The sequence below is a fragment of the Pezoporus wallicus genome, unplaced genomic scaffold (assembly GCF_028554395.1).
Source record: "Pezoporus wallicus isolate ANWC-B61680 ecotype Strahan unplaced genomic scaffold, APGP_CSIRO_Pwel_v1 contig_7545, whole genome shotgun sequence".
Lineage (NCBI taxonomy): Eukaryota > Metazoa > Chordata > Aves > Psittaciformes > Psittacidae > Pezoporus > Pezoporus wallicus.
In genome coordinates, this window is record NW_026642398.1 from 5,632,339 (window position 1) to 5,657,777 (window position 25,439).

Sequence of the window (25,439 nt, forward strand, 5' to 3'; positions counted from 1 at the left end):
ACACCCCCAGCCTGTGATCTTTTAGGAATTCCAGAGACATTGCAAATCCATTCAATGAATGACATTAAGGAACACGCATATCACATCCCTTTGACTGGAAGAAAGCAATAAGATCCTAAACCACCAAAATATAACTATAGCTGCTGGGGATAATCCTGGGGTATTACGGCAAAACCAGCTCCCCAGAGGATTGCCTATAATGCTATTACAGCTGTGTGGTGTAGACCGATTTCCTTATCCAGATTCCCAAATGCTCTCCAGTCCCTTCAGAATGAGGACTGCCAGCACAGCCCATCAAAAAGAAAGGATGTTGTCCTGAAATTACCACAGTTCCAAGTTTTGGCACAGCTTTGGGAATTTGAACAGTGTCTCTTGCTTCCAATAACACTTACACAATGGCTCCCACACTTGTCAACTTTAGTTTTCATCATCGAACACACTGACATTACAACAAGCATCTACTCAGAGCTATTCTGGTGTGAAGTAGGAACTCTATTTGGTTTTGCTGCATTTTGTTTGGGTTTTAGCTTTGCTTTGGTTTGGTTTTGTAATTTTAATATACAAAACAAGGTATATGAGCTTTTCAGATCACATCCTAATTATTAAAGCAAAGGGCAAACCTTAATCCCTTTGACTTCTATATACATATCTGCAGTACTATATTCCTGTGTGATTTCAGATACTGAGATGAGAGCTCCTGAGGCTCTTACTTCTGTACTTTGTACAACTGATATGAAAATGTGCTTTATAGACAGGCTTTCACTCCATATTCTTTCATCGCTGATGCTGATACTACGCTTCAATTATTTGCAGACAGAGGTATTTTGGGTAAATTAAGTAAAGAATTAAGCAAACCTTTCATTCCCATTCAGGCTCAATAAGAGTGGAAAACAAAACAAAGTTTTGTGCCTCTTCCTGTCTGTATGAAAAAAAACTAGCAAAGCTACTTAAAATGAAACAGTTGGGGACTGAAGAGTACCAGATAAATTTGGAAGAAGCAAAAAGGAGAGGAAAAGAAGCCTTTTTTTTTTGTGTAGATAATGTAAAACAGATTATTTTGCTCTTTTTTTTTTTATATCTGCTAAAACCAGCCATGCAACACTTTGAAAACCTCCCTGTTTTTCTCAGCCCACCGATAAAAAGTGTCTAGAGTAATGACTTGCAACAGGAACCTCATCTGTTGCAAACACTTTGAGCCTTCCTTATTTCTCAGAGAGGAAGTATGTGGCCTGTTTGGCAAATGCTGCTCTACATGACAGCGTGAACTTCACAACACACTCACTCGACTGGCTGCTCCTCGACTTGATCAGCTAAACCTTGCTGGCAGCATGAGAGCAGTATTATGACTACGGCTTTTATGAGAGATACTGCAACCTGGAATAGCATGCCTAGCATTTAAAGGTAATCATTGCTCTGATACATTTTAGATTGTCTGCATATGGGACCAAATGTTTCAATTTTATTTATATAAAAGGGAGTTCTATTTCATTGACAATGACAATATTCAGACCATGGATTTCAAGTACCACCACAGGTAGAAATCAAGCCTGCCTTGATCCTTTTCATAAGGAGTGGTACTAAAGATAGAAGGGACAAGGAGTATTCCTGCTGAAAGCTTACAGTAAGAGAGATGCATAGGACCTGATGCTGAAGCAAATTGCATTGCACTATAACTCAAAATATAAACCCACAGATTAGTGGGCTTTTTATTCAGTGTTAGAAGTTTGCATAATGTGGTATTTCTGTGTTGTTTGGTAGTTGCATGTTTCTGTGAATTACCTTGATTACAGCATTATCTTGTTCTTTTAAGTGCAAAGGTGTAAATGCCTCAGAGCTGAAAGGATGCTCATTTTGATTAATGACAAATTAAGGGAAATTCAGTAATGAATATACAGCTTCTGAAATCTAAGCTGCCTTTTTTTTCCCCCCAAAATGAGAAACAAAAGGATGCCGGTGCTCTCATTTTCAAGGCATTACCTGTGAATGTTATTGAGAATTAAATTCTAAGATCCTGATGGTATAGATGTAAATATCAGGCTACAAAAAATGGGGTGTAACACCTCAGCAATGATGAATGTCCTAATTTTACTAGTCTGCAATATTCCAGGAAGAGGGGCTTTACTCAGGTGCTTACCTTGCCTTTTTATTTCTCTAATTATTTCCATTTCATTTATTATTTCTCAACCATTTCAAATATAACTTTGACAAAGTTCTCACAAAGCAATGCACTCTCCTATGTGCTGTGCTATTTAACTGCTCCAGAAGCACGTTTGCTCAGAGAACAGATTCAGTGAGAGGAAATTCTTGCTACATGTGCTGCACGCAGGAATGGAAGGTGTAAATAGCACAAGTTCTTGGGACACACGATATAGGTCAGTGAAACTCCAGTCGTGACAAGTAAAGAGTTCATATCTGCCGAGAGCTCTGCCACTGACAAATGGGACACAAAGCAGGACTGGGGCTCTAGTGCTTCTACACCTTCCTTTTGGCAGCAAAAATAAAGCAGTAAAGATCACTAAACCCCACTAGCTGTGTGCTTGCAACAGCTATGGCTGCAGGAACCAGCCTTCCTTAAGCAGCATTGCACAAGCAGAAAGGGAAGAGGAGAAAGGACCAAAGTACAGCAGACTGCAAATGTGAACTTAATGGTTAAAATCATATTTCCACACAAGCCCGAGGAGGTGGCCTATGAGTGGGGAGAGCTGCAGGTAGAGTTTGGTTTGCAGCCCAGCAGCACAGCGGTTCCTTTGAGCTGAACAGCAGCTATACTCCTCCATGCTGGGCTTTGGGTTGATAGACATGGTGAGCTCAGAGTCTACCACTCCTCCTTAATTCCTCCCAAATCTCCCTCGGTGAATGATATTCTTTGGATCTGGCATAATTATCTGCTTCAATAACACACAGTTGCCACCTCTACTCGCATCCCAAACTGCCACCAACTTTAAGTGAGATGCGGTGCCTGGAACAGCTTCCCCATTTCAAAAGAGTATCATCTATAACACTGATATTATTCCACTATTGATTTAAATGATAAAAAAAAAATCAGCTTGGCCACAAGATGCTGGGCAGTTTCCTGGAAGTCCATTTTTGCAGAGTATCTCAAAATTGTAGAAAACCACCATGGTTTATCATCTAGCGATACAATGGATTTGTATTGCACTGCCAATACTCAACGCAAGCACAAGCTACTTAAGGCATTAAGTTCTATCACGCATGTAGAGTCATGTACACTGTTGTTTTAGAAACAGAATCATAGAATAGTATAGTTAGTATACTAATTCATACTCTAAAACCACTGACACACCACTGACAGTGACCAAGGAGAAACAATGTTTTGCTTTCACCCTTTTCCATTTCAAACAAAACTCCCAATTTCTTCCATTTTCGTCTAATTTTCGTATGGCAGAGTTTAGCCATACCTCAGGGTATTTACTCCACCACCTCTGACTGGACTATAGACACATTTTCTCAGCTCAAATGCACAATGACGGGTGGCCTTGGTGGTAAAACAGTCAGATATCTATCATTTTCTTTTTGATCACTTTGGATAAGTGAATTAACAGCAGTGATCACAGCTTTCCATTTGCTTACTTTTATTGAACACTTCTGCTATGACTCTAGAGAACATCTTGAACTCTCTGTTCCTTTCAAGACTTTATGTGGCCACCAATGATAATTAGTGGCAGTAAAACAGCATGGAAAATGTAATGAGACATGGCAAACTGTCACGCTAGTGACGTCAAAGACCAAAACTTCATTGCTCTTCACTGTTCCTGTAACTACTTTATAACACTTGTATTTTCTGTAAGCCAGATTCTTCTACATCTAAAGTAGCAGCACTGAGCTGCATGCTCTGTGCTGTTGACTTCAGAGCTCCCTTGAGAAGAGTGATGGTTGGTATGGCATAAGTGAGCTAAGCCACTTCTGGATGTGCTCTGCAAAAAGTAGGCACATGCCCATTGCCCAGTACTTCATCCATGTCCAACAGATAACAAGTGTTTTGATTACAAACTGCACATAAGCAAACTTTCAAAACCACTTTAGTTGTTTTTAAAACAATGCTTGGAGTTTTGACCCCTAGATACCATCTAGGAAAATGAAGATGACTTGTTCAAATATGCCGTGCTTTCAGGAAGCTTCTGTGATGTAAAATTTACAGTCTTTCCATCATGTACAAAAGCTACCCATCACTTTCCAAAGTGACTCAGGCACACCTAAAAACTGTGCCCACGGTATCATAAGAGTAGGAAAAAAAGCCCTTGAAAGCACTGTCACGAGTCTGGTCGCCAGTAGGATGGCCGGCTCTCAAATACCAAGACCCGGAATAAAGGGGTAGGTAGACAGAGGTAGGATTTTTATTCTTATTTTTTCAGACTTTTGTGACACAAAATTCAAGCACTGTTCTCATCTAAATAACAATTGCATGTGTTAAATTTACAGATGGGCATAAGGTATTTATGCTGCCACGCTTGGCACCTGTCTGGAACTGCACTACATTTTTGGTAACTGCAGCTTGCTTACTATACACTGAGCCAGATTTGAACTGCCCTTTTCAAGTGCTGCAGAAATGCAGGTACTACAGCACAGAGCTCAGCAGAGGTTATCTCTCAAGGTGTTTATTCCACTTCTCTGGCTGACTTTTTCAGCCCTATTGAGCTCTCTACTGCCATGCCCAAGAAATTCTGCTGGCTAAGTTGAACACGAGCCAGGAACATTCATTGTATCTGTAGCCAAAATACTGTCTGCACTATTCCTATGCTTATTCTTTATGGGTTACAACAGAGAAAAATGTTGAAGAAATTCAAATCAGGTCTTGCAAAACATATATTCATAATTAGTTCAAGAAATATAATCTTGGAAGTACACAGTGCCTGCCAAAATGAATTCTGAATTCTGATTTCAGTTTCAGAATCTTAGGTGCATTTAAGCAGAGAATGATTTTGTTTTTAATTGAGACTCCCTTTTATTCAAATATGAGTACCCAAATAGTTTATTTAAATTTAAGGCTGCTTTTTTTATTCAGCTTCTAGACTACTTATATCAGGCCATGAAACAGTTTTCTGTTCTTACGAAAGCATATTTCAGACACTTGTCAGAAAGACATGTAGGATGCACAGCTGCATCCTACAGATGTGCCACAGGCTAGCTCCTGAGTGCAGTGATGGGGTAACATGCCATTTGGCCAATGAAATAGAGACTTCTAGCAAAAAGCCTTTGGGAACAAGAACTAGGAAGCTTGGAAACCAGATGAGGTAGAGTCAAACTGTGCATTACCATCTGTTTTAGCACTGATCTGCTTGCGTTCGCTACGAGATGAATTCTCTTTCTTTCAAACGGCATTTTATTCTGTAGGATGTCTTCCTATACCCACTGTAAGACATCAAAAATTTAAGGGATTAAGCCATACCCTAAATTCTGCCAATCTTTTAGAATAAGACAATTGGTAACAGAGTCTTACTGATTTCAGCAGTACTGCTTCTCAGGTTAGACACCTCTCCGGCTAGCACCATCAGGTTCCAGCCTGTCGTAAGTAAGAAGCAGCATTCCAAAGGCAGTAATTGTCTTTGAAATAGTTAAGCTAGAAAAGACTGAAAGATGCAGAATACCCACATGATGCTGCTGGAGCTCCTGTTCTTATTTTCATAGGTAAACCGACATATGTTTAAAATAATTACCTATCAGATAGTGGTGTTAAGTGATATTGCTTTAATGTACAAGCAGATACAGCTTATTCCCCTGTGCTTCTGAAAATACTCCATAGCATAAGACACTTTCCACATCCAACGGGTTTTTTCTCTGAGCTCTGAAGAGAAGGATGGGTAGGGTAAAGCCATGAGAAGGAACTCTTCCTCTCACAATATTTAGCTCCAAGATTCTCTGATCCTGTTTGCTGCACATCCACCAACACTTTCAAAGACAAGAATTTTCACCACTGGCTTTATGCTTTATTGTTTGTAGCTTCAGAGCTCCAAATGCTGAAAAGAACATTTTGTGTATGAAACTGTGCAGGCATGGCTTTGCTGTGACTTCCTATTGTGCTGAGGTACTGGTAACGGAAACTTTTACTACACTGCGTTCTTCTGAGTGACTTCCCTAGCTGTGGTTTTCTGCTATTCCCCTGATAAAAGCACCAGGGTGGTGAGAGTTTAGCAAGTATGTAAAACTCTCACATGAATTTGACACAAGAGCTCTCAAAAGCAAAACTGTACAAAACCGGAGACACCCAAACTAGGTCGTTTCTCATCTGTCGGCAAAGCAGGTGTTCTGCTGATGCTTCATTTCAATGTCTCCTTTGATTTAGTTCTGAAAGAGCTTTGACGGAATTAGAGAGCGCAATGGGAAATACCATGAAAACACCAAGAGCCTCCGAAGAGACAAATGTGCCGAGCCAAATGGGTAAGCATGCATTTAATTTCTTTCAAGAGAGAAAGATGTTCAAAATACTTGGTACATTCCTCCACGTCTTTCTTCGTCCGCCTGACGTAGTTAAAGCATGCAAGTGCAAGACTGCTGTGAGAGAAGGAGGGCATCCATGAAACAGTGGTTATTTTTAGGTATGTTCAAGCTCTTTTTCCAAGAAGTAGTTTAATTAAAACCCTCAAATGTTAAAATGGGTATTTGCTGGTGCTCCTTGAAAGACTTTCTTTCCAATCCAGAAAGCACTGAAGCACCGCTTCAGAAACCAGAAATAATGTATTTTGACATACTTGCATGGGATTATTTTATACAAACTTGTTCTTGAAATTCCGCATTGCTTCATTTAAGGTTAAAAAACCTTTATGTTAAGCTTGCACTAAACCTGAAGTGCACTTTTAGACAGCTGCATTAAAAGCAGCATACAGCCAACTTGTCGTTAGGTTTATCAATAAAGATTATACCAAAGCACACATTTCCCAGGCTGAGCTGCCAAAAGAGGATGCAACACATCTACCCTCTGCATCCACATGTGAAAAACTCAGATTGTGAAGCCCCCTCCCGAGGCCAGTAGAGGTCATGTATCTGCAGTAGAGGTCAGTGACCTGCTGCTTCCAAACTACCAGTGAATAGGTGGGGAGTCAGTGCAGCCCCAGCTCTCACATCATGATACAAAAGACAGTGGGTACAAGGGCTGCAGTACATCACTCCCCAGAGGTGAGGAAGAGAAAACAGTTTTGATTGTTTGGGGTTTTGGGGGTTTCATTAGAGGGAGAAGGCATTAATCAAAGGTTTTGGTTTTCCATGAAAGGTGGTCCAGTTGGGCTGCTCATCATTGTAAGTATAGGGAATCAGCTTGGTTACATTAGTGCTGGAAGGGAACCCAGCCCTGCTTTTGGCATAGCCGAGAACTAGCTGACATGGGCAATGAAGCACAGACCAAACAGTACAGAGGCCCATAACATGAATAGACAGTTTGTTGGGGGTTTTTTATGCTGACATTCCCAACAACTACTGTCACAAACACCATGGCCATCAAGATAGAGACATGCACACACTCAGAGCAGGGCCTTGGTGATGAACAGGGCAGTGAGGGGTCATGGCCACAGCTCTGATCAAGTTTGAATTGTTCCTGCTAAAAGTCAGGAGTTAACAAGGTTAAAGCCAACTGCATTGCTTCTAGTGCTGTAAACAGAACATTCCCCTGAAACATAAGTCAGCAAACATTGACAGCACAGGAATTACATGGGGGAACTACCCATTTAGGAATTCAGGGCTCCATCTACTTGCACTTTTCTACATGTCTAGCACATCTGGAAAGGTGCTATGTCAGATCCTGCCAGACCTTTGGCTGCCACGTGGAGAGGGAACAAGTCTCCCATAGCTGCAGTGGCGTCTACCAAGGCTGTAGGGATGTCTCAAATGTTCACACACCTGAAATTGCACCAGATACCTATGTTCAAGCAGCTTTTTGGTCATAAAAATGATCAGAGCAACGGAACACCTTTTCTTTAAAGAAATAGTGAGAGAAGGCTCTGGGGAGACCCTATTGCTGTCTTTTGATACTCTAAGGGGGCTTATATGAAGGATTGGGAGAGACTTTAGCAGGGCCTGTAGCAATAAGACAAAGGGTAATGATTTTAAACAAAAAGAGAGTAGATTTAAACTATATATAATAAAGAATTTTTTTACAATGTGGGTGGTGAAACAGTGGAACAGGTTGCCTTGTAGAAGCCCCATCCTCGGAAACAATCACAATCAGGTTGGACAAAGCTCTGAGCAACCTGATCTAGTTGAAGATGTGCCTGTTCGTTGCAGGGAGTTGGACTGGACACCTTTAAAGGTTCGTTCCAACCCAAACTATTCTAAGATTATATGAGTTAACAGCCTACACAGCTCTTAGTCTGGATCAGACCAGCATCTTTCGTAACGGCTTAAATGTTGCTAATTGAAGTTGGGAATACAAACATCAGTACTGTCATCCAAACCCAATGAAAACAGACTTTAGAAAAGGAACTTGGTACTTAAAGTTTATATTGGGGTTAATCCAATGAGGTTGTATCTATTTGTCTTCCTGATCAGATCAAATTCCAAATTACATCTCCAAACACTGAAGATTTCCCCCAGGCCATGAAGAACCACCATTAATTGAGGTGGAGGATCCAATCCACAGACTTAGAATAGTCCTAACAGTTATTAGAAAAAGCAGTGTGAATGTGCTCTTCAGACCCCTATAAGCACCTTGTGCTGCCCGAGATCTGCGCTGAAAGCAAAACATGCTTCTTCACCTCTAGTGCATCAGTCTTGCTCTTGAGAAAGGAAACAGTGCATAAGCTGCACATCCCAAGGAGGCATTTAGGCTCCCAATATGGCTGCACAGGGCATCTCTGGCATAACCTAGGTACTCAGAGCAGCTACAGCAGCAAGGGGTCATCAGGGGTTGTGAGCCCATCCTGTCCTCTTTCCTCCCTTTAGACTGTGAATCAAGGGTTAATCCTCACTGAGGTGCACCTGCATAACTCTCAGTTCCCAAGCTAGCTGGTTTAGATCTAATTTGGGTATGACAGTGTGATTCTGCAACCACACCTTATGGCTGCTATAGAGACAGCCTCCCAGACACACACCAGTGCCCTGCTTTACCCTCTCTGGTACACACTCTGCCTATGCTCTCCCTTCTCTCTTACAGTGCTTCATAGTCCATTCACAATGAATAATTTAAAGCATGCAGTGTTCAGTCTCACACTTTGCAAGACATCCAGGGATGCAGAAATACAGAGCTAGCATGTATTTCATATTCATTTGCTACTCCTAAAAAAAACCCATCCAGATTTAACACCCAGATTCAGTGGAAATGAGTGTGCTTTGATCTTTCCACTCTGAATTGTTCCACTTGAGATGTAACCTACACTCACCCTGCAGAGGAGAGGCTCTGTTAGGACAACTCAGGCAAGCCTTCTATTTTTTATTACAACTTAAAAGTGTGGGGAGCTCATCAGATCAAATCTATTACATCACTGTGAAATTTGGGGGTGGAGAAACAATGTCATTTCTTTAGTCCCCATTTCAAGGCTTTTGTGTTTGAAAGGAGCTAGTATGGGTTCGGTGAAATGTGGTCCAGTGGTGGGGTTGTAGAGCGGTGGGGTATTTTACATGACCAAAAACACCCAGAGAGGCTTGATTTAAATAGCAGTTAAAGTGAGAAGGTTGGAATGTCTTGGGTAGTACAAAACCCTTTTACTTTCACTCTAATATAAGTACATGCAGTTTAAGGGGTAATGTTTGCATGGATGCAGTAGACAACGCTATCATTAATACCTTCCTTTTCAGAACTACAAATTCACGTGCACAATTGAAACAAAAACTAATATAAAGACGAAAGTGTAAGTAAAGTACCCGGATCTTTCCAGAGTAGAGAAAATATCATATACCCTTCAGTGCATGACAACATGCAAAACACTGGTACGCAAGGAAGGAGAGCAGAAAAGCACTTGTTTTCCACCGTTTTAGTAGGGAAAAAAAAAACACTTATAAATAAACAACATAAGTTTAAAAAAATCACTGCTAAAGGCATTGTCATTAAGCTGAAAAAAAAATGACATTCTGTTTCCAGCTGCTGCCTAACAGTTTGCTATGAGAAATTAGGCAATGGCACTTTATCCCTGTTCTGCAGTTTTTACAGCATACCTTCTGGCATATATTTCTTGTAGTCCTGGGTAAAGATCTTGCTTTGTTGAAAAAGCACTAATACTTAGGTCTTGTTAGCTTCAGGTACCAAGCAGTTTCATAGACAGAGAAGGTGTCTCTTAATTTTTAGTGCAGAACAGGGAAGCAAACAAAGGCATGCTTAGCACAGAACTTCTTCAGTATAGCTGAACTAATTGTATGACAAGTTATAGTAGACTAATCATTGCAGTTGGTTGATTAATACAAAGGTACTGGGCTAGTCCTGTTTAATTCAGTGACACTAATCAACTGGGAAAACCATAGCAATACTGATACTAAACACATTCTCAAACTGAAAAATGTCTATTCCAGAGTCATCTATGTATCCATAAGGATGCTCACTTACTGTATTGTGGGGCTACTTTAATGGGTAAAGGCTAGCAAGACAAAATGCTTACAGTCAGTTTGACTATTAAGGTAAAATGACCCACTACCTTGCATAAAACAGGCCCCTATAACATAACAAACAGCTACACAAAATCAACTGAGAAAACACTCCTTTTAACCTAATATTTTCTGTAACATTTCTATTGTCATCATCACTGCTGTAAGGATAACGAGCGTAAAATCTTTTCTCTTGAAACTATTTCTTTCCTGCAGACTTGCATGTTTCCTTCAGTCTTGCATTATTATCACTGTGAGCTATTTGTAAGGCCCTGTGAGACAGAGGCTCAAAACACAGAATCGGTCTCAGCATTCATCCAGGATGATGCTTCTAGGTTTCCCTAAATTGTCTTCCTTAAAGACAAGTTGATGAGGAATTTATATTAAACAAAAAAAAATATGAGATACAGCAGTGTGTCTATCTCTCAGGGCAATTTCATTCTTTCCTTCCCTGAGTTCATTCCATTTTTGCATATGTTGAGCTGCACAGAGAGGCCAAGTGCCTAAATCAAACTATCTCTGCATACATCCTCTTAGATGGTATTACTAAGGAACAATGTGCTGAACCTGCTGGAAGCAGAGGGAAAGCTTTGTCTCCCCATATGCTGGTAAAGCATACTGCGATGTGCAGAGGGAAGGGACTCGCTTCCAAGAGAAATGCAGGCAGTGCAATCCCTCTTGCCATGACTTATGCATTTACTGGGCACCATAGGCTCCTGCTGGATGAGGAGCTCCTGATGGTTTTGTAGTTCCCATCTTGCACAGAGTGCCTCCTCCATCCTGCAGAAATCCAGGAGAACAGCAAGTGTCCTACACAATGCTGCAAGGCCCAGAGTCATCCCAACTGATGTAAAAGGTCATTTTATCCTTTACTGATCTCAGTTCTGAAAGTTGTGCTTGTACAATGATTTGATTATAAACACCCATGTTGCTGCTCTTCTTTAATTGAAGATAAGGGCATCACGTGCTACCCCTAGTTATTACCTCCCCCTCAATGGGGAAGAACAAAGCATGCTGGCTGCTCATCAAGCTAATTTTTAAGTGATGGGAAGTGGGCAATAATGGCCATACTGTCATTGTCCTTGATCTAAACTAATTTCAGACCTTTGAAAGCAATCAGTGGTGTTAAACAATGGAAAAATTCAATACGCATCTTCCTTTCCTCAACTGTACTGCATCGGTTTGGCTCAAAATTGCAGCTGGAGGCATTTAGAGACAGGGGCATTAACAAAACTGGGTTACTTCCTAATACTATAAATGCTTACTAATTTTTCTAGTTTCAAACTGAATATGTCCTTTAAATATGGTAATTACTAGAAAAAAGGAGGTCTAAATTTAGTTGCTTACAATTAACCAAATGACTTGCTTCATTTCTAGTATCTTCACATTCTTATAATGTTACAGGCTCATCTTTAGCTCTTTATGTTTATCAAGTGACATTTCAGAGTGAGATTTTTTTTTCCCCATTTGACCTACCATGCAAAAAAGTAACATATATAACAAAAAATCCATTTCTGCTTCAGAGCTCTATCTTGGTTTAAGTGACATTTTCTTTCTTCTTTAACAGGTCAGGAGAGTGATTTCCTTGCTGTCCTCTATGACTATCCTTCATCAGACATAAGCCAACCTATATTTCATGTAGGGGAAAAACTACGTGTGCTATCAGAGTAAGTTAACCCCTTTTTTTGGCTTTAAATCAGGTTTTGTTACAATTGATGCAAAGCTCTGTTATGTGCATGTTGTCCAAACTGGATGCACTTCAGCAAAATGAACTGAGTTCTGAATTTGCAAGGAAGGACATTTAGTCACGGTGCAAATTACCCTATAGTTTAAGGATTTGGGGTTTCAGATTGTTCTTTGATCCTTGCATTCTTCTGACCCGGTTTCTGAAGCTGGATTCAGGCTCTGTTCTAAAGTAGGACTCAAAAAAGAATTCTGCTTTGAAAAATGATTTTGAGGAAGTATCCCCCCATGTTAGTGGAAAGCAGTGAGAGCAAGATCAGTTTCAATCACATGGAAAAAGAACTTTTTATCTGAATTTCTCTATGTCAATTCTCTGACTTGTTTTCTCTCTCATCTTTCTTCCTTAACAACTCTTTATGATGAGGTCTTACAATTTCACCCTAGGGCAACTCTAACAAATGTAAAATAAAAAATAGTGGATTTTTTTCTTTCTCAAGTATTTTCATTGATTCTACATTTTCTTAGTGGGAGAAAAAAAAAAAAGGTCAAAGATTTGATGATCAGGGGACTTAAGCACCTTCTGTATGAAGATAGGCTGAGAAAGTTGAGGCCGTTCAGCCTGGAGAAGAGAAGGCTGCGTGGAGACCTCATAGCAGCCTTCCAGTATCTGAAGGGGAGCTATAGGGATGCTGGGGAGGGACTCTTCATTAGAGACTGTAGGGATAGGACAAGGGGTAAGGGGTTAAAACTTAAACTGGGGAAGTTTAGATTGGATATAAGGAAGAAATTCTTTCCTGCTAGGGTGGTGAGGCACTGGAATGGGTTGCCCAGGGAGGTTGTGAATGCTCCATCCCTGGCAGTGCTCAAGGCCAGGTTGGACGAGTCCTTGGGTGACATGGTTTAGTGTGAGATGTCCCTGCCCATTGCAGGGGGTTGGAACTGGATGATCTTAAGGTCCTTTCCAACCCAACTATTCTATGATTCTATGATTTCCCAGGTAGTTCCACTCAATAATTAACAAGCCCCAAAAGGGAGTAGGCTTAAGAGCACTAGTTCAGATTGACTTTAAGCATTGTGCAGATAATGCCGCACAGGAGTGGGTACACTTCTTGAAAAATGGAAGCCAGCAGCCCCGATATTCTTTTATGCACAACTTCTATCGGCACACAGTGATCTGCTAGAAGTTACTCAGCCCCACAGTCGCTGTTTGCACCGATTAAACAGAAATGAAAGACTTCATTTTTGCAGCTTGTGGAGCAGACGGATTCAAGGGGAGATCAGACACATCCTAGAGGAGAAATCATCCAGGGATTTCTAAATTCATAAAGAATATTCTCTACCCGAGGGAATCAAATTGTTGGAGAACTGAAGTACTCAAAGAATCACAGACAATTGATGAATCCTCGGACTCAGCTCCAGGCCACTATTACCCACAGTGACCTTTGTCAGCAATGATACAGGGCTATGCAGACCTTTGGTCTGATCCAGAACGGCTGCAGTTATGTTCCACTGACAAAGTGCTTTCCTGCCTCTCTGAACCTAGAGGTCACCAGGCTCACACAGTACCACTAGACAAATTTTCTGCTGATGGAAAGCTTCCCTAAACCAGGGGAATTCTTCTCTGGTAACTTCAAGCTTTTTAAACCTTGCTGCAATTTGCATAACACACACGACACGGCACAATTGCTTTAGCTTCAAAATTCCAGGTCAAAGCCTCACTTCCAGCTTTCATCATCTACAAGCCCTCACAACACCACATAACTACATACGCATGTATAAATGGGAATTATATCTGTGGCATATCATATGCATACATGTGCTGCATAGTATGATCTACTGGATGAAAAGCTTCAAACAGAACCAGGCTTCTGTAGCAGCAGTTTTTATCGTTTGTCTGTTGTGCAGTGATCAAGAGCTTCTCCTAATAGTAAGTAAGAGCCAAAGCAAGCCTGGATGGGAACTTTCCTCTTCCTGTTTTGAATCAGCTTGTTCACAGAAGACAAAACACTCCAATGCTCTATGCAAAGCACAGTGACCTGAAGGACCTGTTCTTCCCTGCTGGGGTATGCGCTGATGTTAATAGGAACTGTTTGCCTACACTCCTGCTGCACATAGGCTGCAGGTATAATCTTCTCAAGTAATTCAAAGAAGCAAATGCATTGGAAGTGAAGAGCAGCATGGCAGGCATGACCACAGCATGGGTGATGAAGAGCCTCCACAGAGAGGACAGCATAAGCAGGCAGCAAGTGCTGCTTTTGCAATGGCAGCTTTTCAGCCTTCTACCAAAGCAATTACATGTAAGGGCAACCAGCCCCACGAGTCCTGCCAGGAGTATGACATATGGATTCCCCGTAGAAAACACAACTCCTCATAGATATTGTGACTGCTCTGGCTCAGCAGGGTTAGATAAGCAACACTGGCACAGTGTCTCACTCTTCACACTTATCTGGCACCTTTCATTATCAAACGAGCAACTGTATTTAAGTGGCAGTAGTCAGACCAAATGTCCTTCAGTGATCTCCCCAGTCTGCACAAGCTCAGTAGCCCCTGCCCCATGAGAGATGTGATGCTTTAAGACTTTTAATCATCATAGGGATTTTTCAGGATTAGCAGTTATTAGTTTGAAGAGAGAAAGATGCTGAGACTATCAGGGTTTTTGTTACTGCAATTCTTGGTTCTGTCTGGGAGAGTTGTAGGAAAAAACACCCCAAATAACCTAAACGTCTTATACTCATTTCATGTCACCTGGAAACCCACAAGCAAAACTAGTGGGGATCTGAAATTTCCAGCTCTGAGCACTAGACACTTCCCTTTTTCCCTTAGCATATACATCATGGTCTTAGCAGCTGTAACTCAGAAAGTAAAACATAAGTCCCAGCAGCTATAACTCAGAAAGTAAAACATAAGTGTTTTCACCTCAGTTGTTCCGACATACACTGAGACTCTGGTCTGAAGTCCAGGCATTATTTGGGAGCATTTAATATGCATGTCCACAAAACCAGCATTCAAGCACAAGATGCAGTATTACTTGAATTCAAACTCTTACAGTAAAAGATGTAGAGAGCCCATCAACCATCAGCATCCTTGCACTAATTGCTAAAATTCACAGCATCCCTGTGAAATATATGTGGTACCATGCCCTTCCTAAGGTATTCAAAAGGCAAACCACCATTCAGCATCACAGCAAGAACCTAAGATATATCATTGAAAAAACATACGTTTAGTCACCTAGTTTCAGCTATGAGATCTTATTTATTGTAGTTGGTCAGCAACTCACTGAACAGAAGGAAAAGAGCAAAGCATGACCCTGTTAGACTGAAAACCTGTTCCCAGGCAGACAGGGTGCTGAGTATCTCTAACCTGATGTTCCAGGAGTAACAAGAGGGCTATCCAGACACAGCATACCCAGCCATAAGCTGGATATCCTGGATACCAATACAAGTCTAGCTGTGGGAAGGCAAAGCACAGCATGGTTTAACCACTGAGTATTTACTCTTCCTCTTTTAACTACAGAAAAAATACTTTATTACTTACATAATTTCAATGGAACAAATGGAGCTTGTTTCTGTGCCCAAATTTAATCCTGATGTAGGTTTAGAAATGGAACTATCTTAAATGAGACAAACTTCTGTCCCTTTCTGAATACGTAGATTCAGGAGCGAAAACAGAAGGTTACAGGCCAAACTGTATGTCTGAACTAATGCCTAAAATGAGGAAAAAGTCTGAAAGTACATCTGAAAATATCCCTTTTCTTGCTTTCACACAGTGAAGGAGGCTGGTGGAGAGTCCATTCCCTTACAACAGGCCGAGAAAACTATATTCCAGGAAAATATGTAGCAAAGGTTTACCACGGGTAAGCAAATGCATTTCCTATAGCCTTTCAACACTATGCTTCTACATATACAGCGCTGATCAGTTGTTCAGTGTTAAACCAGAACAATGCCAATAGTGACTAGGCAGACAAAAATTTATTGACAGTCTAAAATAGTTCCTTTGAAATCTCAGAACATCAAATCCACACCTAAATTTAGATTATACGAAAAGGAAAATCCTAGTTTTAAATGCTGGAAAGGGTAAAAAGAACCCCTCAAATGTAATATATTTTAAATACTTCTGTTGCATGGACTGATCTCTAATTTAAATGCATGACTAAAAAGACCCTATTTAGAAAGAATTTTTAATATTTGAAAAAAAATAAAATTTAAGATAGAGTTGCCCATGAAAAAAACAGTCCAAAAAGAACAAATAGTAAGTCTAATAAGCCATTCAGGAATGTAAACTCTCACACTGGAAAAGCTAAGGGTGGTTCAGAGGTTTCTTGTTGCCCTAGACATCAGTCAGAAAAAAAACATTAAACACACTTAAAACCTTTCTGGCATATGAACTGCAAACTTCACTGTGATTTATGAAAGTACTCTAATTTTAATACGCTTTTACATCCTCCCGAAATAGAGGTGCTTTCACAAAGACAAGGCACAGACACTATGATGGAAGCTACTTTCTGAAGCTTCCCCAAGACCATTTTGCTGACAGCACACTGGACGAAACACATAAGAACAACTTTAAAATAAAGTGCTGGTAACACCTACACCAGCTGAGGAAGCTCATTTACACAGTTAGACACTACCTGTGTCTACAGCAGTGCATCAAGCTATGGTGAAAATCAGTAGGGCTAATTCCACTTTCCCTTATCCACAAAGCCAATTTACTTAACTGCTTGTTTTTTCCCTTAGCATAAGCAGAATATCTGTATTGTGTATGGGTTTGTTTACCATAGAATCAAACATTTTGGGGGGTTAACAAAAAATGATTTAAATGAAAAAGAGGAATTTAAGTAATGCCACAGATATGTCAGCAATATAGCACATGGATATGTCCCGAACAATTGAGATCAAGGGAGCTTGAAAAGTTTTGTTTTCTCTAAATCCAAACCTTACTCACTCTTCTCTAGTCTCACAGTTAATGGATCCTCAAAGAGAGCAAAATTTTCTCCATAACTGGGAAAATATGCCTGGATACAGTTGAGAGAATAACTATAGAAAGCCACAGTGTTGTTTTTGCAGTCACTTTTCCTGGCTAACACTGCACGTTCACAGCCACATGCTGCTCTCTGTTTCACTGATGTCCAGACTTCAGAATTTGTTTTTTCCTGCTCCACAGCTGGTTATTTGAAGGGTTGGGAAGAGAAAAAGCAGAAGAACTTCTATTGCTACCCAACACCAAGGTCGGCTCCTTCATGATCAGAGAGAGTGAAACCAGGAAAGGTGAGAAAATACCATTTTTACCCCTTGATCTTAGACATTAACAGTTGATCTCAGACATTAACAGTTTTACAGCTCTTTAGTTCACTCATTGGTCTGCACCACATGGATCAGTCCGAAACCAGAAAATGTATGTACTGGGAAGGAAAAGGTACCCAGTGCAGCATATCAGTCTTCATAGTCAGCGCTGGCAACAGGGTTAGCAATGGCCATGGAAAGTTCCACAGGCATCAGCCCAAAAAAAGACTCGGTTGTTCAAACACTATTATTTACTTTGGTCTCATGCATAGCTTATTATGCAGTGGGACTTTTCAAATGGAGGAAAAGTTGCAGGTTTGCCTTAGTCCATGAAAGATTGCCTGAGGAAGCTATAAAACACACACTGAGCAGTGGGGTGGCTGATAAGTGAATTTCTTATATAAACAGGTTGTTCTTCTATTTACTTTTAAAAAATGACATGACTTCAATTTCACTTTCATAGCAACTCTGTTGCTACCTGGGAACTCTATTGAACACACTTTATATTTCAATGCTCTTCAATGGGAATACATCTCCCATTGTGCAACGTGTCATCTTCCCTTTTCCTGAAGCATCAGAACACGTGCTGATATCATGACACTACATTTAGAAGGGACTAATAAAACATCTACCCTGATCTTTTCCATACCACAGGCCAATTACTTTCATAATAGCTATATTAAATTGAAAGAAATTAAGGATCAACATTCAATCCTTACCAACCACATGCTGAACAATAGTTTTAAAACAAATAGTTTTAGACAAAGAAACAGGAAAATCCAAGTCCAAATTCAATCCAGATCTCAGGGCCTGATCTTGGGCCCTTTGCTCTCTCTATTATACTTAAGTATAAATATGAAGTATACTATATAAGTAGAAATTAGGATGGCCACTCAGATATTTCCAGATCTTTCTGGAACCTTTTGGATCATTGCACCACATCTAATATCTGGTTGTGGTCACTGGTTTCCCTCCAGAATTAGGGCCCTACTTTTGTGTAATGAGCTCTTCTCTTTCTCCAGGGTTATATTCCTTGTCGGTGCGGCACAGACAAGTAAAACATTACAGGATCTTCCGCCTTCCAAATAACTGGTATTACATCTCTCCACGGCAAACCTTCCAGTGCCTTGAAGACCTTGTGAATCACTACTCAGGTAAGAAGAACTGCGGGATAGACATATTTCCCACTGGTAACTGTAAAACTATCTATCAAAGATCCAGAACAAGAAGTTTTGCCTTTGTCCAAGACTTGCAACTACTGCCACAGAGCAAGTAATAGAAAAACTTCTGGTTTATATGTTTCACTTTATTTTTTATCCTAAATAAAATATGTTACCCTTAACAGTACCACTGAAATCAACCCAAGAAGTCAGCTAAATAAAGACAGATAGGCTTTACCCATATTGGAATATGATATTGGATGGCCATGTCGATAACACTGCTTGGTCTGAACACTAGTGTCTAGAACCTTGCTAGACAACTCTCAAATAGAATTTGGAGGTTAGCACAGGACAGGGATACCCAGTCCTCTAGGAGCACAGCTAAACTCAATAGTTTGGGCGTATGAAAATGTTATACTGTGCAGATACAAGTCATGGTTCTGGGTCCCAAGGCCACAGTTTACCAGCATTGACATGTCTTCCATTTACTTATTTACCATATAGACAAACAGATAGCATTAGTACATGCAAGACCAGGTTCTGCAATCACATTTCTCTTAGGAACCACTAAATCACACAACCTTATCTGCAACAGATAATTCTCAGAAATGTTGTTAGTTTCTTCCCTATTACTTTAGAAGAGCATGGCTGGATTTTATCAGCAGAAGATATCTCGAGGGACTCAAGCTGTTAGCTCCAATCTAGATTGAGCTGTCACTTTTACTAATATCAGTCCAGGGGATGACACCCATCTCAATTCTCTAAATTCATGACAATTTAACCTGTGTCAGAGAAATAATTTGACAACACAATTAAGTGGCTGCAGCTACCACGCATTAAAATAAGAACATTTTAAAATGAGGAAGGAAGATTGCAATAGGTTAATTGCATAAAAGCTACAAAAGAACAATAGGTTCTGTGCTTTAATTAGTAATGGGTACTCAAGCGTAAAGCTACCATATCTGCATATTTCATAGGTAAATGAAAAAGTTTCTTGCCAAAGAGTATTCTGCTAAACTGGGGAGAAAAACCATATTCATATTCGAAACATGCAAAAGAAACTTTGAACTCCAATGATATAAACAGAATTTCTACAGGATATTGGTTTGGGTATTTTTTACACTCTAGTTAGCTGACACCTTTCTCTATTTAGAAGCAGTCAAACAGTCAAAAGCTAAACTTTGGGGTGAGGAGAATTTACAACAACTTTTACTTGAGTTATATGTGTAAGAGGAGACATAGTGAGATTTAGCTCTCCACCTCTCACAATGACAAGATAACAGATTTTCACCTTGAAATAAGGCTCAGAGATGTAAAACACTAGCATTCAGCCATGATGTTCTCTACTTGAGCAGAAGAATGTTTGCAAAGTTCCTAGTGGAGCAAGGAGAAGGCAAGAGAGAAGGAACTTAGATGAAAGTTACATGTGAACCATGATTCATTCCATAGCTGTGTTCCACAGCAGAATAGTGCACATACAATCCAACCTGAATGGTTGGATTAGTAATTATGTTCTATTTGCATGGCTGAGGCAATGGGAGGCAAAAGCAGAACTCACTGAGGACTCAGAAAACCTGGGTTTAAGTCCCTGCTCTGTCACAGGCTTCCTTCCAGACTTCAGGCAAGTCACTTTATCTTTCTGTGTCTCAGTTTCTCACTTGTAGTGTGGTACATATGTCCCATGATAAATTAAAAGGCAAAGGTATGAGGAACATGTCACAGTGATCTTGCTCAGAACACACAATTTATTGACTCCTACTGTTGTGCCCAAAACTGCTTATGCACCAGGAAAAGAAAACAGTGAAGATACCAGTGAAAAAAGACTAACTGTGTATTCATTTCCCTCTTCAGAAGTTGCTGATGGTCTCTGCTGTGTCCTTACAACACCTTGTCTTACCCAGTCCACTAACAACAACAGCGTAATGAACCAAGTTCCTCCTGTGGTGATGCGGAATAAAAACTTCAACTGGAGAAATATTCACAGGTACCACATTACAACACAGTCTGCCAGAAACAACAAGGGTTCTTTTCCAGCCTTGTATATACTTGTACTTGCAACACAGGAGAAGCAGCCTTTTCCTTCTCCTGAGAGCAGTTTTAAAGAGCAGATACTCTTCAAAGCTGCTGACAGCAGGTTAACCCATGAAAACTGGATGTCCAGCTCTTGGTCTAACTTTGGAAGCATAGTTAACTATCATTTTTCCTACCCAGGCAAGAGTGTGGCCACATAAGCAGTCCCTTTGGGACTCATGAGTCCTCTCCACCAAGGGTGCAGGAGTAAGATCCAGGCCATAAAGCCTAGCCAGACCCACCACCAATGGCACAGTAACATGTAAGGTCTTAGAGGTGAGCTCCAACAGTTGGAAATGGCTCCCCATTGTTCACATGGTGGCCATCCAAGAAGCAGCACACATTCAAGGAGCACATCCCGGTATAAATCTTTCCCGCTGTATGTCTCTCAATACAGAGCCCACCACAAGTTTCTCAAGATTTCTAGTGTCTTGACTGCAGCTAGAGAAAGTAGGTCAGGTTTCAGAAGCTGGTGAAACAACCACCTTCAGAAACAACAGCACCTCTTCTTTTTGAAGTGTAAATTTCCCTCTACCACCCTTCCTTCGCAAAGCATATTCATTTGCTTACAAACGTAAGAAAATTTAGGGCAGTATTGAAGCCATTTTTCCTACAGGTTAACAAGAAAGAAAGTATATAGATGTTATTTCCTTTTCAGATGAAGAAAAATACTTAGATACTAAGATACCTCTGGTGTACTGACTGTTTCAGAAAGCACTGACAGAAATATCTGCTGATTTATGGGACTGGAATTTTTTTATACAACAAAATTAACCTAATTTGGTTTAACAGCTGTAAATATTATACTAATAGTCTCAGTTCAAGTAGCTGAAATGGTAACAAAATTTTCTTCTTTTAAAGGCTGGAGGTGACTGAAGATACTGAGAGCACCCTGGCAGCAATGGATGACTCTTGTCTTAGCTATGGATTGAGGGAAAGTATCGCTTCCTATCTGTCCTTAACTGGGGATGGCACCACTTCTTTTGCAAGTACCAGAAAGAAGAAAGCCCAATCACTCATATACACAGGGTGCAAACGCAAGAGTACCCTTCACTTACCACCTACATACTATGAGGACTAAATGTAAGACAACCAGGAGGAAAAAAAAAGACAAAACTGAGGAGTTAAAAGAGAAACCCAGAGCATTCTTTGGTCCTGCAGTCCTTCAAAGGCCAAGAGGTAGAAGCACACCAGCTGATGACCAAATAACTGGCAATGCTTCTGCATTTCCTCTTCTGAATGTTAACCAGAGACCTTCTTAAGGATGCTGTCTCATCCACAGCATATGCTGGGAACATTCTCAGTGCACCCAATATTAGAACCTAATCACAAGCAGAACAGACTGAGACAGACTCAAAGTCAAAAGTCAAGTGAGGCAGATGACTCTTCAGCATGTCCAGCATTGCACAAAGGTGATTGCATACAGAAGGACTAACTATAGCTCAAGAGCTTAAATTAAGTCTTACTCTGGTATTCTCCACAATGCTGAAAACTATCTTTACAGAACTACCTACAATGAGAACAGGAACCTTTTTCTGCTCCATAAGGAGAATGTAGTGGCCTGTGGTGTCACAAAATGGTCATAAAATTAGGAACAGGATTAACTCACTGGGAAAAGCAGTTCCTGTTTAACCCTGAGCAGGGAGTACAGGCAAAAGCCTAACTCAGCTGCTCATAGTCTACCAGATATACAACAAAGAGATTTTTAATTGAAAAGTAAAATGTGGTAATATTGTGCTTAACTGCAAAGGTAGGCTTGTAAAGGTGTCACCTTTTATGTGTAGAGGACCACATTTTAACCTCATGTCCAGAAGGCACCCCCATATTTATGTACAATATTTATATTAATAGCAGCTTTTTTAATAATTAAACTAAGAGAGCAAATCAGCGACAGTGGATTTTAAAGAGTTTTCTCAATTTCTCGTCTGAAGAGAGTTCTGTCAAAGGATAACGACACATTTCATCAAACTCCGTCAAGATTTGTAACCAGGTTATCTCAAATTAGAGATTTTTTCTATATATATGTGCTCTTGAAGGAGCAGCTAGCATGGTCCTTTGAACCTGACTTGGGATTGTTTTCTAAATCAAGTAGTCACATCTGGGGGTGTAAAATGCTGCAACCCATGTTCTCAAGCCCAGATCTTTCCAATCTAATATTCTGTCACACCTTTTTTGCACAGAGTTGAGTAATGAAGGTTTCAAGATAGAGAATTTGGTTTATACATACACATATATATGTATCATCTGTAAATACTTCTTAGTACAAATCTGTGTGCCCTTTAGATCTTTTATCATATCATTTGCACTAGCAAGACAGATTCAGAGATCAAAATAGTTCACAGCATGTTTAAACATATTTCAGAATTTTATGGATGAATGTAATTTGACTGGCAAACATTGAAAACCACAAAGCAAGATGAACTCAGGAACTCTAGGTGTTTATATGATCCCATTACTGTTACTGATCATTACTATGTTATGGTGACTGCATTTTACCCAGTGAAATGTATATGGGGAGCATTACAGATTTTTAAGTCAAGTCATGACTTGTATTTATTCATTAAAATAATATCCAGTAATGACTTTGTGTTGGTTTTAGACCTCATGTGCAATTAATACAAACACCCAGTCTTGCAATGACACTGACAGAAAGTATCTTTGATGGAAAGCAACAGAATCCAAAAGCCCATGTAACTGGGCAGCACTTGGAACATGCTCTGTAGGAAGGAGGAAAGACGTTCTGGTGACAACAGGTCCACAAAGTCACAGACCAGTTCAGGTTGGAAGGGACCTCTGGAGGTCACCTGCTGCAACCCCCCTGCTCAAGTAGGGCCACCGAGAGCCAGTTGCCTAGGATCACATCCAGACAGCTTTTGAATATCTCCAGGGATGGAGACTCCACAGCTTCCCTGGGCAACTTGTGCCAGTGCTTGATCACCCTCGCAGTAACAATGAAAGATGACAAAAACTTATGAATTGTGCCATAAGGGATGGCTGGATTTCACAGATGGTGGGGGGAAATTCTGTCAAGTCTGGCCATTTCTCCCAGGTAACTGAAAAACTATACTTGGGACCTCTTGGGAAACACAATCTTGCAAGGGCCAATAGCACTGAGGTGATTCTATAAAAATCTGAGATTACCTAAGAAACAATATCAGAAATACCAAATTTGGGTAGAGATGTAAAAAACCTGGGGCCAACAAAGAGAAATTAGAGAGGTGGTTGGTTTGTTTAAGAGGGAATGAGGGTGGTAAAGGGGGGAAAAAAAGAGAAATGGGAAAATTAAGAAGAAAGGGTATCTAATAATAGAACATTTAGGGTTTGTGTCAGCTGATTGCAGTAGTTTTCAGTAGGGTAATAAATCTGCTCTTTCCACCATTGGCTGACCTGCTTGCATGGCCAGGAGGGACCTGGTGTCTTCCCTTGCACTGGGTGGAGAAAGCTGGGAACTCTCCTCCTGACACCCACCAGGGAATGCCTGGAGGGGACACCTAACAGATCTGCCCTCCATAGCCTCCTGCAAGAGAGGGAGGCAATCCATACCATTGATCCATGCTTCTACATCAAAATTGCACTGGTAAATGAAGTAATTAATCAAAAGATGAAGTCAAACACCAGGTTAATGCCCTTCACTGATTTAAAACACTACCATAATCACTGAAACTTTTTTCTAATCATACTACTGAAAGGTGCAGTAAGTTACAAAAGGTCCCCATGACAGCTTTGCGGTGATTTTGTACCATCTTTTTTCAGATCTCTTCCAAACAAAATCTCGCATAGGAAGACATAGGAAACTCAAAACCACTTTGTTATTTCAGATGCACATCTTGTAGAGAAAGCTTCATGCATCACACCTTTCTACATGCTCAGAAACAGTGTTAACTTTATTATGCATGACAAAGACCAAGTAAAGAGCACAAAACTAACTTTTGCAGAAAAGCTGTATTGCTTCATGGGGTTTTCCCCTCTGGAAAGCTCTATCTGGTACATATTCTCACTTTCATGATTCTTAGGCAGTGTGTACCTCCTTTTTCACTGTAAAATTAAAAGTATGCAATGATTTTGGCATCTTGGAACAAAACCAAGATGCATCCCTGGACAGGAGGTCTAGGTGAGAAATCTGAGTAAACCAACAGTTGTTTCTGCATAATATCATTACCAAAAAATGAATTAAAAAAATCAAGACACTGCTATTACTGCTTGCTTTTGATTTCATCAGTGTATTTCACAAGAAAACTAAATCCACCATGACCCTCTCAGGATAAATAATTAATATTACTTTGAAATAAGTGGAGATGCTGCTTTTTGCCAAGACAGCGGTATGCACAGTTCCAGGAAGAAAACTGTTGTTAGAAACACTAGTGGGAAGACTTGATGCACCTGCCTGCTCTATGCACTGTTTTCCATTATTTGATGTCCCACTGTAGGAAAAAGGAGGAGTTCAAACTTTGTTTTACAAAAGACAAGACATAATGTGTAACTACACCCCAAAAGTAATGATAAACAAAGAGGTCCTTACATTTCCCTTCATAAGCAGTAAATTGCACTGTATACTGCTACGGCTTTCACTGGGCCCCATCCAGACCTATGTCAGAAAAGGGTATGTGGCTTCAGAGAAAGGGTAGGATGTAACCGTACTCTGACAGAAAAGAACTATGGGTTTCTAGTAAATTAATTGCTATGCCAAGAGCTAAGTAAAACTACAGGAACTGTGTGAAGAACTATC

At 40.3% G+C, this 25,439-nt stretch overlaps 2 protein-coding genes across 2 annotated transcripts in view; one reads left to right on the forward strand and one right to left on the reverse strand.

The window, feature by feature from the left end:
* The window catches only part of TG (thyroglobulin), a 149,973-nt gene that overhangs the window by 37,106 nt on the left and 87,428 nt on the right, over positions 1 to 25,439 (reverse strand). The gene's annotated exons all lie outside the window — the stretch shown is intronic.
* SLA (Src like adaptor) lies at positions 1,191 to 23,292 on the forward strand. Its single transcript, XM_057429807.1, has 8 exons — positions 1,191 to 1,401; positions 6,302 to 6,396; positions 12,089 to 12,188; positions 15,971 to 16,057; positions 17,365 to 17,468; positions 18,506 to 18,637; positions 20,495 to 20,627; positions 21,575 to 23,292. Exons 2-8 carry the CDS (start codon positions 6,336 to 6,338, stop codon positions 21,792 to 21,794), a joined length of 837 nt encoding a protein of 278 aa, XP_057285790.1. The 5' UTR covers positions 1,191 to 1,401; positions 6,302 to 6,335; the 3' UTR covers positions 21,795 to 23,292.

Excerpts from the sequence above, each read along its gene's own strand:
- SLA (XM_057429807.1), top strand. The coding sequence starts at position 6,336 with ATGGGAAATACCATGAAAACACCAAGAGCCTCCGAAGAGACAAATGTG. Across the intron at positions 6,397-12,088 it reads AAATGTGCCGAGCCAAATGG|GTCAGGAGAGTGATTTCCTT; the intron begins GTAAGCATGCAT and ends CTTCTTTAACAG. Across the intron at positions 18,638-20,494 it reads CCTTGTGAATCACTACTCAG|AAGTTGCTGATGGTCTCTGC; the intron begins GTAAGAAGAACT and ends TTCCCTCTTCAG.